General features: G+C 37.5%; 1 protein-coding gene across 1 annotated transcript in view; it reads right to left on the bottom strand.

The window, feature by feature from the left end:
• Positions 1–14,074, bottom strand: part of LOC150108984 (acyl-coenzyme A synthetase ACSM3, mitochondrial-like) — a 305,232-nt gene that overhangs the window by 175,030 nt on the left and 116,128 nt on the right. Inside the window, exons 7-8 of the mRNA XM_090404749.1 lie at positions 9,648–9,769; positions 4,082–4,238 (exon numbers count right to left, since the gene is read on the bottom strand). Of these exons, the coding sequence (XP_090260875.1) occupies positions 4,082–4,238; positions 9,648–9,769 (279 nt within the window). The remainder of the gene's footprint in view (positions 1–4,081; positions 4,239–9,647; positions 9,770–14,074) is intronic.

Genomic DNA, 14,074 nt, shown 5'->3' with positions numbered 1-14,074 from the left:
AAACTGACCTCTGCGGTATACTACTAGAGACCTTCCTCTTTTGGGATACTGCATACCCATAAACAACTTTCTGATACCTATCTGAAAGCCAGTCACTGATCCAACCCAGAAGCTTGTTATTAAATCCCATCTGTTTCAATTTATTTAACAGCTTGTCATGTGGCAGTTTATCAAAAGCTTTTGAAAAATCCAAGTACACTACTGTATATGCATCTCTCCTGTACAAGTTATTTGTCACCTTGTTATAGTACATAAGTAAGTTAGTAAAACATGTTCTTACTTTAACAGACCCATGCTGATAACCACAGAGAATACTGCTGTTATCAACCCATTTCTGTATCTTACTTCTCATCAATCCTCACAGGTGATTATAATAGTCTAAGACGTCAACTTGGGGAAGTTTAATGGAGGGAGGAATTGGAAGGCTGGAATATCATTAGTGCGTGGGAAATTATGAAAGAATATTTGTTAGCAGCAATGGTAAGTTGTATACAACGAGTGAACAAGAGGACACAATTTGGAGTAAAGTGGATGACAAACAATATTAAACTGGTATTGCATGTGAAAAAGAGGCTGTGGAAGAGATAGGAGAAGAGAAGATGCATGAAGAGTATAAGATACAGGCCAGAAGAGTGACTAGTATGGTAAGGAAGACGAAACTGGAATATGAGAGGAGATTAGCCCTAAGATCCAAAGTAAATCCTAGGGAATTTTTTTAGATATGTGGCCAGTAGGAGGAGGAGAAATGACTGTGGAAGAATGATATTGTGGGATAAAAATGGGAATAGAGTGACTGATGCAGCGGACATAGTAGAATTGTTCGATGAACACTTTATTGGAGTATTTCATCCTGGAGGAGTCAGTTTTAATGCTAGAGGGATAGGGCAGGTTCAAGGTTTAGAGGTACAGGAGGAGAGTGTGTTTCAAATACTGAGTACTCTGGATGTGAGTAAAGCTGTGGGATTGGATGATATTTCACCACGAGTTTTGAGAGAATGTGCTAGGGAACTGACAGTGCCTTTGACCTGGCTTTTCAATGAAAGTGGCTGCTGGAAAGGTGCCAATGGAATGGAAGGAAGGTAAGATAGTGCCATTGCATAAGGGCAGTAGCAGACTGGAAGTATCTAATTATAGACCAGTTTGTGTGTCATCAGTAGTTAGTAAGATCTTGGAGAAAGTAGTGAAGGACCGTATACAGCATTGGGCAGATGAGGGTAATGTTATCTGTGAGAGTCAACATGGATTTGTGAAGGAGCGCTCTTGTTTTAGCAATATGCTAGCTTTTTATGATAAAGTTACAAGAGCATTAGATGAGGGAAAGGCATATACTGCCATTTTCTTAGACTTAGCGAAGGCATTTGACAGGGTGCCACATGATAAGCTGATATTTAAGTTGCAGCACATGGGTCTGGATGTCAGATTGGTCAACTGGATTCAGGATTGGCTGTCCGATAGGCATCAGAGAGTTGTGTATGGTGGAACAGTTTCAAGGAAGCAGACGGTTACAAGTGGGATCCCACAGGGCTCAGTGCTGGGACCTATATTGTTTAACCTTTATATCAATGACATTGTCAGTGGATTGCAGGGGGATGTGCAGTTGTTTGCAGATGATGCAAGGCTGGGAAGGATTATTAGTAATACAGATGCGGCAGCCCTGCAAGAGGATTTGAATAAGCTAGATAGATTGGCGACACTGACCTGCAGAGATAAAACAGTTATCATTCCGTTGTTTAAGACCCTGATCAGACCACACTTGGACTATTGTTCTCAGATTTGGTTCCCAGGATTTGAAGGGGATAAATTAACTGTGGAAAGGGTACAAAGGCAGATAACAAAGATGGTTTCAGGACTGTACAATGATAGTTATGAGGATCGGCTGAGGGAATGTGGACTGCAGAGTTTGGTGGATAGAAGAAGGAGAGGTGACACGATTGAGACTTTTAAACTGTTGAGAGGTGGTTACAGGGTTGACACTGGGGGTGTTCTTTCACTTGGTTGAACAGCGGGAAGGAGTTATTGTGAGCAAGAGGATGAGGAGTGGTTTCTTTGCATGGAGGGTGGTCGAACCATGGAATGTATTGCCTAATGGAGTGGTGAGAGCGAGAACGGTCAATGAGTTCAAGGAGTGGTATGATAGACTTTGTGTTTCTTAGGAAGGAACTCCCATGATGAGTCTTTTGACTCCATGGAGACCTGAATAATAATAATAATCAATCTCTCCAGTACTTTCACCAGAACTCCAGATATACAGATTGGCTTATAATTTGAAGCTACAGCCTTATCATCTCCTTTATGTAGTAGAACAATTTTACCCTCCTTCCACTTCTTTGGAACTTGTGCTGTTGTAAGACTCTTATTAAACAGGCATGACAATGCTACTACCAGTTCCCTGGAACATTCCCTTAAGTTCACCTCATTCCTATCACCTTATTGACATCAAGTTTATTTATTTTCTCAAATACCTCCTGTTTACTCACAATTATGTCATACTTTCCTATGTCCTAAACCCCACTTACAATTAAATCCTCTAATGAAATGATCAAATCTAAAACTCTCGATCCTCGTGTGCTCTCCTTTACGTGCTGCCTGAGATAGTAAATGCTCAAAAACTCAAGAAATTCCTTTTCCTTATTCCTAAATGCTATCTCTTCATTCCAATTTATACCATTATAATTAAAATCTCCCATAATAATTACCTTCCTTTTGTTCAGTAATCCAAGTTGTTTATGCATTTCTTCTTAACCATCCTCCACATTCCCAGGCCTATAGCAACATCCAACTAAATATGCCTTCCTCTCAACCTCTCTATTAACCATACTGCCTCATAAATAACCATTGCCACTATTTCCCTCTTTCATGTCTACCTTATGTGGACTTAATTCTCCTACTATCATCAGTAGCACTCCCTCTCCCTTGTTTTGCTTTTTATCCTCACAAAAAATACTGTATCCTTCCATTTTTTATTCCCATTAGAATACCATCTTCATTCAACTATGTTTCACTTATTCCAATGATTTTGGGATGAATAAACAATCAGTAAAAACCAGTTCATCTCCCTTCTTTCTGATATTTCTGGCATTTGTAAACAAACAGAGTAATTAATTTTTAGGTCTATAACTAGTCCTAACCAAGTCACTTGATGGTTGTGATTTTCCCCCATCCCTGCCCAATCCTCTTTATCGTCACCTTCCACATATATCTACTCAATCTCAACTTCCTCACCCAAATCGCAACATACTCCATCTTCATACATATGCTAACTGCCACTTTGAACATTCACTCTCCCCATGCCATGTCTCCCTTTCCAACCCCCCCTCCCCCATTTTGCTGTTTCTCTTGCATTCCCATTCTCTCTTCATATCTCTTACTACTACTGTTTCCACTTCCAAGTACTTCTGCCTCTTCAATACCATTCTGATGTACTGATCTTTTGCACTCGTTACACACAGTAACGAGTGCAACACTTTCTCCAGTGCACTCACTCTAAAGCCATTCAAACTAGCCCATCATGCCTGTAAAATTCCATTCTTTCCTCCAACACATGCCATACATCCACAAACTGTACTCCTTTCTCTTAACACAGCTCTGCTAGTATACAATTCATGATTTTAGCTCTCCATGTCAAGCCATCATGTAATGCCTCGGCAACACACTGACAGCCTTTCCTACTACACGGTTATCTTTCACACTTCTCAATAACCTCCTGATATTCACCATAACATACTACTCCTTATGTCCACTTAGATGATCTGTCATCTAAGTGGACATAAGGAGCATTGCTTGTTTCTTTCTCATGTCCAATGCCTGAATTATCCTACTTATTCTCCCTCCTGGATAGCAGACATTATGGACTCTCTCATTAACTATCCCAGAATCACTTGTCACCTCATTTACCCTTTTTTATTTCATTCTATTCTATTCTTTTGCACACTTTCATGAGTTCCCACTAAATGTCTAATATTAATGAATTCATGAAATATAAAATTAAATTGCTCATGAAATCAGAAATTTTTTGTTTCAATAGTTCTACAATTTCTTAATATAAGTTTAGAGATTTAAATGATAAAATAATCAAACATACCTCTATAACTTTCAAGGCATTGAAACGAGGCATATCATAAACAAAAACACAAGATCCTTGATTCCAAGGCCCATACAGACTACTGTATGCAATTTTAGCCCAGCCAGTATCACTCTGATTCCAGATAATACCATCAGGAGTCAAATCAAGGAAGTACCTGAAGAAACAGACAACACCTACTAGCATAATTTTGCAAATTATTATTTGACCTTGATACACAGAGATATAAAAGAGATTTTGTTTAACATTAAATGAATACATTAATTCTTATCTGACAAAACAGATTAAAATATTTCAAAACATATAACATGCATTGAACAAGGGGGGGGGGAATACATACACAGTAGTTTTATCAAAATTTTTCAAAAGCCTTTGACAGACTGATACAATAAGTTGGTATTTAAACTGTGCAGGGATAATAAATAGCAAAATGAATAGAAAAGAGGCTGTCTGATAGGTGTCAGTGACGTATTGAGAAGCATTGCAAGAGAGGAAAGTCATCAGTGGCATGTTTCAAGAGTCTGAGGACTATAATAATATATATATTTTTTAACTTATGGTGATGATATTAGTAGAGATTTAAATGGGATGATATCTTGATGGGAATAGAAATTGAAGGATATGGTTATTTTTGTGCAGATAGGAAGGGAAAGAAGGGAGGGAGTTTATATAATTTCGTGGCATCTTTAATTTATGTTAAAAAAAGGGTTTATATTAGTGTATAATCTGGCTTTTTATCGCAAATCGTACTGCATTTTTTTCGGTTTGGATACAAGTATTCTTCATTAGTAGTGTTGGAATTCTTTTGTTGTTTATATTGTGTCTTGCTACTTGTTTAGTCTTACTGCTTCTGAAAATGGCATCCATAAAGAAATGCAAGTTGGCAGCATGGAAAGCTTTGGTATAAATATCGAGCTCTCCCTTGGATTTTTTGCAGTGGATGCATTGTGAAAATTGCTATGCAACAAAAAATATGAAAGATTTATGGACTGTTTGGATAAATGTAAAGCAGGAAAGCATTAATGTATGTGAAAAGTGTCTTTATAGACTAGAATGATTAAAAATGGAAAAAAGAGTTGGGACCACAGTAGAATAGCTTAGGCAAGAGTTAATGAAAATGAAAAGCAAAACAAAACATCTGGAAGAGAATAATAAACATCTAAAGAAGAGATTGGCTGATGAGAATGAGAAGGAGGAAGCTAGTATTATGAAGAAAAAGTCAAAGGATAGTTGCATATCATTGTATGGGAACTCAATCATTAGAGGTGTGATGACTAATAAAGTGTACCTTTTCTGGTGGAAAAATAAAATAAATACCTGATGCACTGCAGAAAAGGAAAGACCATGCACCAATTGGTGGTAGTCGTGGGCACAAACAACTTAGTTGTACCAAAAATGAATGTTGAAGGAAGTAGAGGAAGTTGTTGAGACAGGTAAAGAATAATAATCTTGCTGGAAAAGTCATTAGCATGCTGCCCACATATGATAATAGTGAACTGAGAAGGAGCGCAGAGATAATGAATAGTAAGATGTATAAGTTATGTGAGGCGAAGGGGGTTCAGTTTGTAAATCTATGGAATAATTTGAAGGAAAGTTGGAATGGTTTAAAGTTCATGGATTGCATTTGAATAGGTCTGGTGTTGAGCATTTAGAAAGGATTTCTGAGAAGACACAGAGTCAACAATTTAATGTAGTAAAGGATTAGAGTCCACTTGTGAAGCAGGATAGCACAACTAAACAGATTGTAAGGCAGGAGGAAGATGGATGCGAGGTTGAAGATATGTTTGCAGCAGCACAAGGTGATGGAATGCATAAAGGTGAGGATGAGACAGATAGGAATGGAAATCTGAGTCAGGATTAGGGAAACATTAGTGGCCAGACTGAAGAGAGAGAGAGAGAGAGAGGTGTGTGGTAGTATAGCAGCTAGAATAGAGAATGTTGGTGCTGGTAGAATGACTTCAAAGACACAGGGATTTTTATGTTTGTACACAAATGTAAGGAGTGATCAAAACAATAGAGCTGAGTTTGTTGCATTGATTGAGTCAGTATGCTGAAAGATAATTAGAATAAGTGAAACTTCGTTTTCTGAGGAGGATGTTATGTCGATAATAGAAATGGAAGGATATATAATTTTCCAGAAGGATAGAATGTGAAAAGAGGAGGGGGAAGAGCTGTTAATGATTGCAGAGGAATTGTGTTCACAGAGTGTGGAAGTTGATAGGCCATGCACAAATTTTGAATCTGTGGTATGAGGTTAAAATTAACAGGCTAGCATATCTGATAGGATGTTGTTACAGGCCATGGAATCTAGAGAATACTGATTGTGAAATGTTTAGGCAAATTGGTTGGACATGTAAAAAGAAGGTGAACCTGATGAGAGACTTTAATTACAGGAATATAGAAGGAAGGAGGAATAGTGTATGGGAACAGGGAGAGTGAATTTGTTGAGTTCCTGAGAGATAAATATCTTAAGCAGCATATGACTGAAGCAACTAGAGGCTTTAATGCTTTGGATTAGATTATAACTTCACAACATGTAGTTGTTAATGAGGTGCTGACACAGAGTAATCATGAGATACTTGTTTGGGAAGTGGTGAAAAGGTTACTGCCAAAAATGGATATATGTGGAAGTATAAAGCAGGTGCTTATAGGAAGCTCTGTAGTTAGTTAGTTAGTTAGCACCAATATATTGGGTAGATGAGTTGAGCAGCAAAGATGTTAACAGTGCATGGAAACTCACAAGGCAGGATCTGACACAAGCAATGTATAACTGCATACCAAGGGTTAAGTGAGTAAATAGAATAGGAGTGAAATGGATGAACAGTGAAATGGAAATAGAGTGACAAATAGGGATAAGGAGGTGGTTGCAGCATTGTACATCACAAATGGTATACTGTGCTCAAATTTGAATACCTAGTTTTCACTGTGATGTGGAAATACTGGAGATAACAGAGAGTCTAGAGATAACAATTAAAGGCGATATCAGGACTTTGGAATGTTGGTTATGTGGAGAAGACAGAAGAATGTAAATTGCAGATGATATGACAGAGATGATTAAGTTAGTGAGGTGATTTTACTAGATTAAAACAGAGGTGATCATAAACAGATTCGTAGGTGAGAGGGAAGACAAAAAGGACAAGATTACATTCCTGTAATTGTGTATTTAAAGATGTATTTAAAAAGTATGGGGAGTAGATTTTTTGAAATCCTCTTGCTCACAGCTTTTGCAACTTTCAGTGATGGCCCCTTGCTATTGCTCCTTCGCTCTGTTCCGCCAAGTGAAATAACTCCACAGTGTCAACCCTGTAACTACCTCTCAACAGTTTAAAAGTCTTAAATATATCACCTCTTCTTCTTCTATCTACCAAACTCTGTCCACATTCCCTCAGCTGATCCTCATAACTAACATTGTATACTCCTGAAACCATCTTTGTTATCTGCCTCTGTATCCATTCCAAAGTTAATTTATCCCCTTCAAATCCTGGGGATCAAATTTGAGAACAATAGTCTAAGTGTGGTCTGATCAGGGTCTTATACAATGGAACAATAATTCTTTTATCTCTGCTGGTCAGTGTTCTTCTCAGTATTGCAGCAATCCTCTGGGTTACCTTCATCACCTTTGCAATATGTGCCCTGAATTTCAGGTTTCTATCAATCATCACCCTCAGATCTCTTGTCTCCCCTTTTTCCTCCAGTGCAGCTCCTCCAATCAAGTGTGCAGCCTCCCATCGATGTATCCCAAACTTCAAGACTTTACATTTTGCTGCATTAAACTGACACTCTCCATTCATTTGCTATCTGTCTAGTTGATTCAAATCCTCTTGCAGGGCTGCTGCATCTGTACTATTACTAATAACCCTTCCCGGCTTCACATCATCTGCAAACAACTGAATATTTCTCTGCAACCCATTGATAATGTCATTGATATAAAGGTTAAACAATACTGGTCCCAGTACTGAGTCCTGTGGGACCCCACTTGTATGTAACCTTCTGCCTCCTTGATACTGCTCCACCATACACAACTCTCTGATATCTATCAGACAGTCAATCCTGAATCCAGTTGACTAACCTGACATCTAAACCCATGTGCTGTAACTGAAATATCAGCTTATCATATGACACCCTGTCAAATGCCTTTGCAAAATCCAAAAAATGGCAGTATTTGCCTTTCCCTCATCAACTGCTCTTCTAGGAAGGCTCCATCAAGGACTCAAGATATTATAAATAATTAGAAACCAAATATTACTAAAGCAAGAGCACCCCTTAACAAATCCATATTGACTCTCACCGATAACATTACCCTCATCTGCCCAATGCTGTATATGATCCCTCACTAATTTCTCCAAGATCTTCACAACTACTGATGAAACACAAACTGGCCTATAGTTAGACACATCCAGTCTGCTACCACCCTTATGCAATTACACTATATTACCGTCCTTCCAATACTTGAGTACCTTTCCCATAGCCAGACTTTCATTGAAAAGCCAAGTCAACGGAGCTGTCAGTTCTTTAGCACATGCTCTCAAAACCCAGTGAAATACCATCCAGTCCCACAGCTTTACCGACCTCCAGGGTACTCAGTATTTGGAACACACTCTCCTCTTGCACCTCTAAACCTCGAACCTGCCCTATCCCTCTAGTATTAAAACTTACTTCTCCAGGATGAAATACTCCAATAAAGTGTTTATTGAACAACTTCACTATGTCCTCTGCATCAGTCACTCTATTCCCATTTTTATCCCACAATGTCATTCTTCCATAATCATTTCTCCTTCTACTGGCCTAGGATTATCTGTGGATCTTAGTGCCAGTCTCTTTAGCACATTCTCTGTGGATCTTGTCACTGAGCTATGGTCAGTGACAAGTAAGGTTGCCTTCCTTACCATATTAGTCAGTCTCCTGGCCTGAGTCTTATATTCTTCATGCATTTGCTCTCCAGCCCCTCTCCTTATATCTCTTCCATAACCTCTTTTTCACCTGCAGTTCATGTTTGATATTGTTTGTCATCCACTTTACACCAAATTGTGTCCTGTCCTTCACTCGTGGAATGCAGCTTACTATTGCGGCCAACAAATATTCCTTCACAATTTCCCACACACACTAATGATATCCCGGCCTTCCAATTCTGCCCTCCATGGAACTGACCCAAGTTGATATCTAAGACTATTATAATCACTTGCCTCATAATTCCACATATGTTCCCTTTTCTTTGATACTCCTGCATGTCCATTCATCTTTCAAGTCAAAACCACATGGTCACTCTCTCCAACAGGGGGAAGAGATGTCATCTCAGTTATTATCAGCTCTTCTGATGCTATGACCAAATCCAAAACTCTTGAACCTCTAGTTCCCTCTATTACATGTTGCCTAAGACATCTGTCCCTCAAGAATTCCAGAAATTCCATTCCCTTATTAATATAATAATAATAATAATAAATATTATTTTTTTTTATTTTAAACAAGGAAACCAGAATTATTATTACTATTATTAATTCTGATTTCCTTATTTAAAAAGTTTTTAAAATATAAGTTAGTAAAATGCCAATAAAAAATATGATCTTACTTCCCGGTTAGAATATGTCCAATTCCATAACTTGCATGTGTATGTTGTACCATTTTAGGAGCCCCAGAAGTTCCACTGGTAAAGAATATTATCATTGGGTCACTTGACAATGTTTTTGCACACTATAAAAGCAAAATATTAATTTTTTTAAATTTCTATATTGAGAAACCAACCAGCCAAACAAACACACAAATGATATAAATTAATAAATTAATGGCATATATATTATTGTGTTGTTCAACTAACACAAATTATACATTGGTCAAAAGTAATTCTTTTAAAAAAATATTTAGGTCAACAGTATATTAGTTTCAAAGAGATTTCAAATTCTGTCTAAATATGGTTTGTCCATATACTATGTATGTAATGGCATTATTTAAAAAATCTTACTATGTATGTGACATCTTTTGAAAATTGTATATCACACCATCTATTACAATCTTCCACAAATGATCACACCTGCCAAAAAATGCATACAAATAGGAAAGCACTCTTCCCTGTTTAAAAAAACTTTCAGAAATAAAATCCTTGTTGATCTAATTAGGTAAGAGAAATGGCTACATCACAACAAGGCATTTTGACAGGATAAAATATGGAAATTATGTAAACAGCAAATAGTAACGGATATGAAAATGGTGACATGGATATCAGAAAGTACTGTGTGGTAGAGTAGAGCCAAGAGGAGAGCAGTAAGTGGTCAATGGTTTAATTTGTCCATTGATGATACTGAAGATTTGAAAGAGAATATCTAGTTGACTGATAATGAGACTAAGTTGGAGAGGAGAAATAGTAAATAAAGCTAATGAAGAGATCCTAAAACAGCATTTATTATTATTATTATTATTACAGAAGTATCTCCACGGAATTCAAATATTCATCATAGAATCTCTGAATGGAAGGCATAATACTAATCACAATGCCTATTTACATATCTCTTTAAACTATCAGCAATAGAGCACCCACAACTACCCATGACAACTCATTCCATTCATTCACTACTCTCCAAACAAAATATCCAGTCTTCATGTTCTTGCTAATCATGACCTCCAGAGATGACTCACTTTGCTTGCTTCCATCCAGTCGTGTACTTGTTTAACATTAAGCTCCAGAAAACCTTTTTTGAATAATAACCCTCGTATTTGAAGGTAACCCTCATATAACGCGGATGTTAGGTTCCATAGAAACAGCGTGTTATGCGAGACTCAGATTACATAGAAAACATAGGGTTAGGTTCCAAAATCGTTTTTTTTTTTAATTATATAAGCAACAATGACACACCCAACAAAAATATATTTTAATTTAATTCTTGTAATTCATGTAAGTTACGAAAACATATAAACTATGAAACAAATATATAGTATAAACTTATAAAATTATGAATTGTACATAAACTTCATTGCACATAATAGTGCATATTACAATCATCATCACTGTCTTCAAAACAAACATTTCATAGACATTCTTTATTTATGAGTGGCCGGAAGTTGTCATCACTTGAAATCTCTTGGATGATTTCAAGTGATGATATGGCTACACATGCGATATGGGAAGACACAAATTTAACAAAGATAAAATTTGATTTTTAAGTCATGCAGAAAAGATAAAGGGTTACTGCAATTTGTAGATTGCGTTATATCGAAACTGCATTGTATAAGTACTGCATTATACGAGGGTTGCTACAATTTGTAGACTACGTTATAGCAAAACTGCATTGTATAAATACCACATCATACGAGGGTTACCTGTACATGTTTTTATAACATGCCCTCTTTTTTTGGCCTATAATCAATGATCACCAGTATGCATTTTACAATTAAAATCCACATCAGATCTCTTGTACTACATAACCCACCTCTGGATACATGCCATGGAAAAGTTCGAGAAACTTATGCTGTTACACTTGACATTTTCAAGGCATTTGATAAGGCCTTGCATTGAGGACTTCTTAGCAAATTGCCATCTTATGCTCCCTTCTTCCCTTTGTAACTGACAATTCCAGATAGGTGTATTTGAAGCTACAGCCTTATCACCACCTTTATGCAGTGGAACAATTTTACCCTCATTTCACTCACTTGGAACTTGTGCTGTTGCAACTCTTATTAACACGTTCGCTGCCATGCTACTTCGGCATAGTCTGTTCCCGTACGGCGAGCAATTTCACTTCTTCAAGGTCAGTACGGTACTCTCGTTGGTGGCGGTCAGCGTCATACGAGTATACTCGTAGTTGGCTTGTGCATAGCACATACCATCTATAAGAATATACAGTTTTGATGCTAGCTCCACAAGCCAAGCATTTTCACTTCTTCAAGGTCAGTACGATAATCTCGTTGCCGGCAGTAAGCGTCATACAAGTATACTCATAGTTGGCAGCGAATGTGTTAAACAGGCATGCCAACGCTACTGCCAATACCCTGGAATATTCCCTTAAGATGTGTAGTGATATGTCATCAAATCCTATCGTCTTATTGACATCAAGTTTGTTTATTTCCTAAAATACCTCCTGCTCACTCACAATTAAGCCAACTCCTTCTATGTTCTCTACACTTAAGTTTCTCATGATTCCACCATGATCAGGATGAAACACCCTTATAAATCAATCACTGAATACCTCAACAATGTCTTCTGTAGCAATTACCATTCTACCAATTTCATCCATTAACATCATCTCACCATGATCATTCTTCCTTCTACTTGCCACATATTAAAAAACTCTCTAGGATTTTTATTCACATGGTTTGCCAAATTCTGCTCACACTGCACTTTTATTGTCCTTACTGAGTCACTCTCCTGGCCTGTTCTTTATACTCTTCATGTAACTTGATTATTAACATTATTCATCTTGTACTTCTTCCATAGTACTTTCTTTTTCCAGATTTCATGCTTAAGCTCCTCATTCATCCATTTTACACCTACTATGGTAGGTGTAAGTTCAGCATTTTGGCCTTCAGAATACATTCATACATTGATGCTGTTACGTATTTCTTTGTCAGTTCCCATGCAACATTTATTTCCTTACAGCTCAACTCCTTGTTCCATGTTATAGCCAAGCTGTCTTCTAAGCTTGTCATAATCACCAGCTTTATAATTCCACATATATCCTTTCCTCACAAAAGTTTACATATAACTAGCAAGAACCCAGGTGACCACTTCATGATCAACTTCCTATTGGAGAAAAGTGCAAAACTCCTCTCATAATAACATCCTTTGATGAAACGATCAGATCTGGAACTCTCGATCCTCACATGCTCTCCACATGCTGCCTGAGATAGTCATCTCTCAAGAACTCGAGAAATTCGTTTTCCTTATTCCCAAATGCTATCTCTTCATTCTAATCTATACTGCCATAATTAACTCTCCTACCCCCTGTATAAGATCAGCTAACTCACCTTCAACTTAAAAAGCCAATATAATGATTCCCCTTGACACGACAAGAATCGAACCCAGGTTTTTTTCAAATCGAAGGGCGCTGAAGAAATTACACTCTTATTAAACTTTAGAAGTTTAATAAGAGTTAATTTCTTCACCACCCTAGCTACATTGTTTTGCTTGGAGAGTGATGAATGAGCAGTACTGGCTTTCAGAAAGTTGGTCTGAGAATGAAGTGAAGTGTGATAAGCATTGTGTGAATTAGTGTGGACCTTTTGCAATGATTCTTTTGACTCCATGGAGTTGCCTTAACAATAATAATGTGTGAATCAGTAGTTATGCAGAAATGCCACTTAAAGTTTGAGGTGTATTATTATCATAATCTTCATCATCCCTCTTATTTCTACATGGTGGGCATTGCACCTTTTACTTACTCATATTTCAGGAACTTATCACTAAATCAATCTAGATGTTTTTCATGCTCTTCATACTTTATCCCGTTATTCCTGAGGTTACTATCAGACAAGATCACTATACTCTGTGGATTTAACATGTACATAATCCCAAGAACAATGAAAGTGGCACTAAGTGACATGCACAAAATTATTATTATTATTTGTGACACCTTCAAGGAGTCCAAAGACTCATCGCGGGAGGACACCTACAACTGTCTCAACCACTACATCGAACCTCTACTACGAATCATCTCCATCAACGCCATCTAACGCCCACCTCCACCACTACCACAACTAGTATTTTTTGTCTGTAAATTGCGTGTGTGTTCTGAAGGGCCGATTTGTCTGTATGCGGGATGAAAAACCCGAGTTTCCGGGAGAAAAAACTCTGCTACCTCCATATGAGATCGGCTAACTCACCTTCGATTGAAATCGTCCAGATAAAGATTCCTCCCATTGTGACGAGAATCAAACTTAGGCCTATTCCAATTGAAGGGCACAATGTACCATTGTTCTTCCAATTGCGCTATGGAGGCGCTGATGAATTGAATAAGCATACTGTTTGCCTTTCTTACGAAGTTATCATTATTCATATTTTATACTAAT

This window comes from Typopeltis vanoorti, chromosome 2 (genome assembly GCF_054136105.1).
Source record: "Typopeltis vanoorti isolate ZY-2024b chromosome 2, IOZ_Tvanoo_1.0, whole genome shotgun sequence".
Taxonomy (NCBI): Eukaryota; Metazoa; Arthropoda; class Arachnida; order Uropygi; family Thelyphonidae; genus Typopeltis; species Typopeltis vanoorti.
The sequence above is the reverse complement of the archived record's forward strand: the minus strand, read 5'-3'. Positions and strand labels throughout refer to the sequence as shown.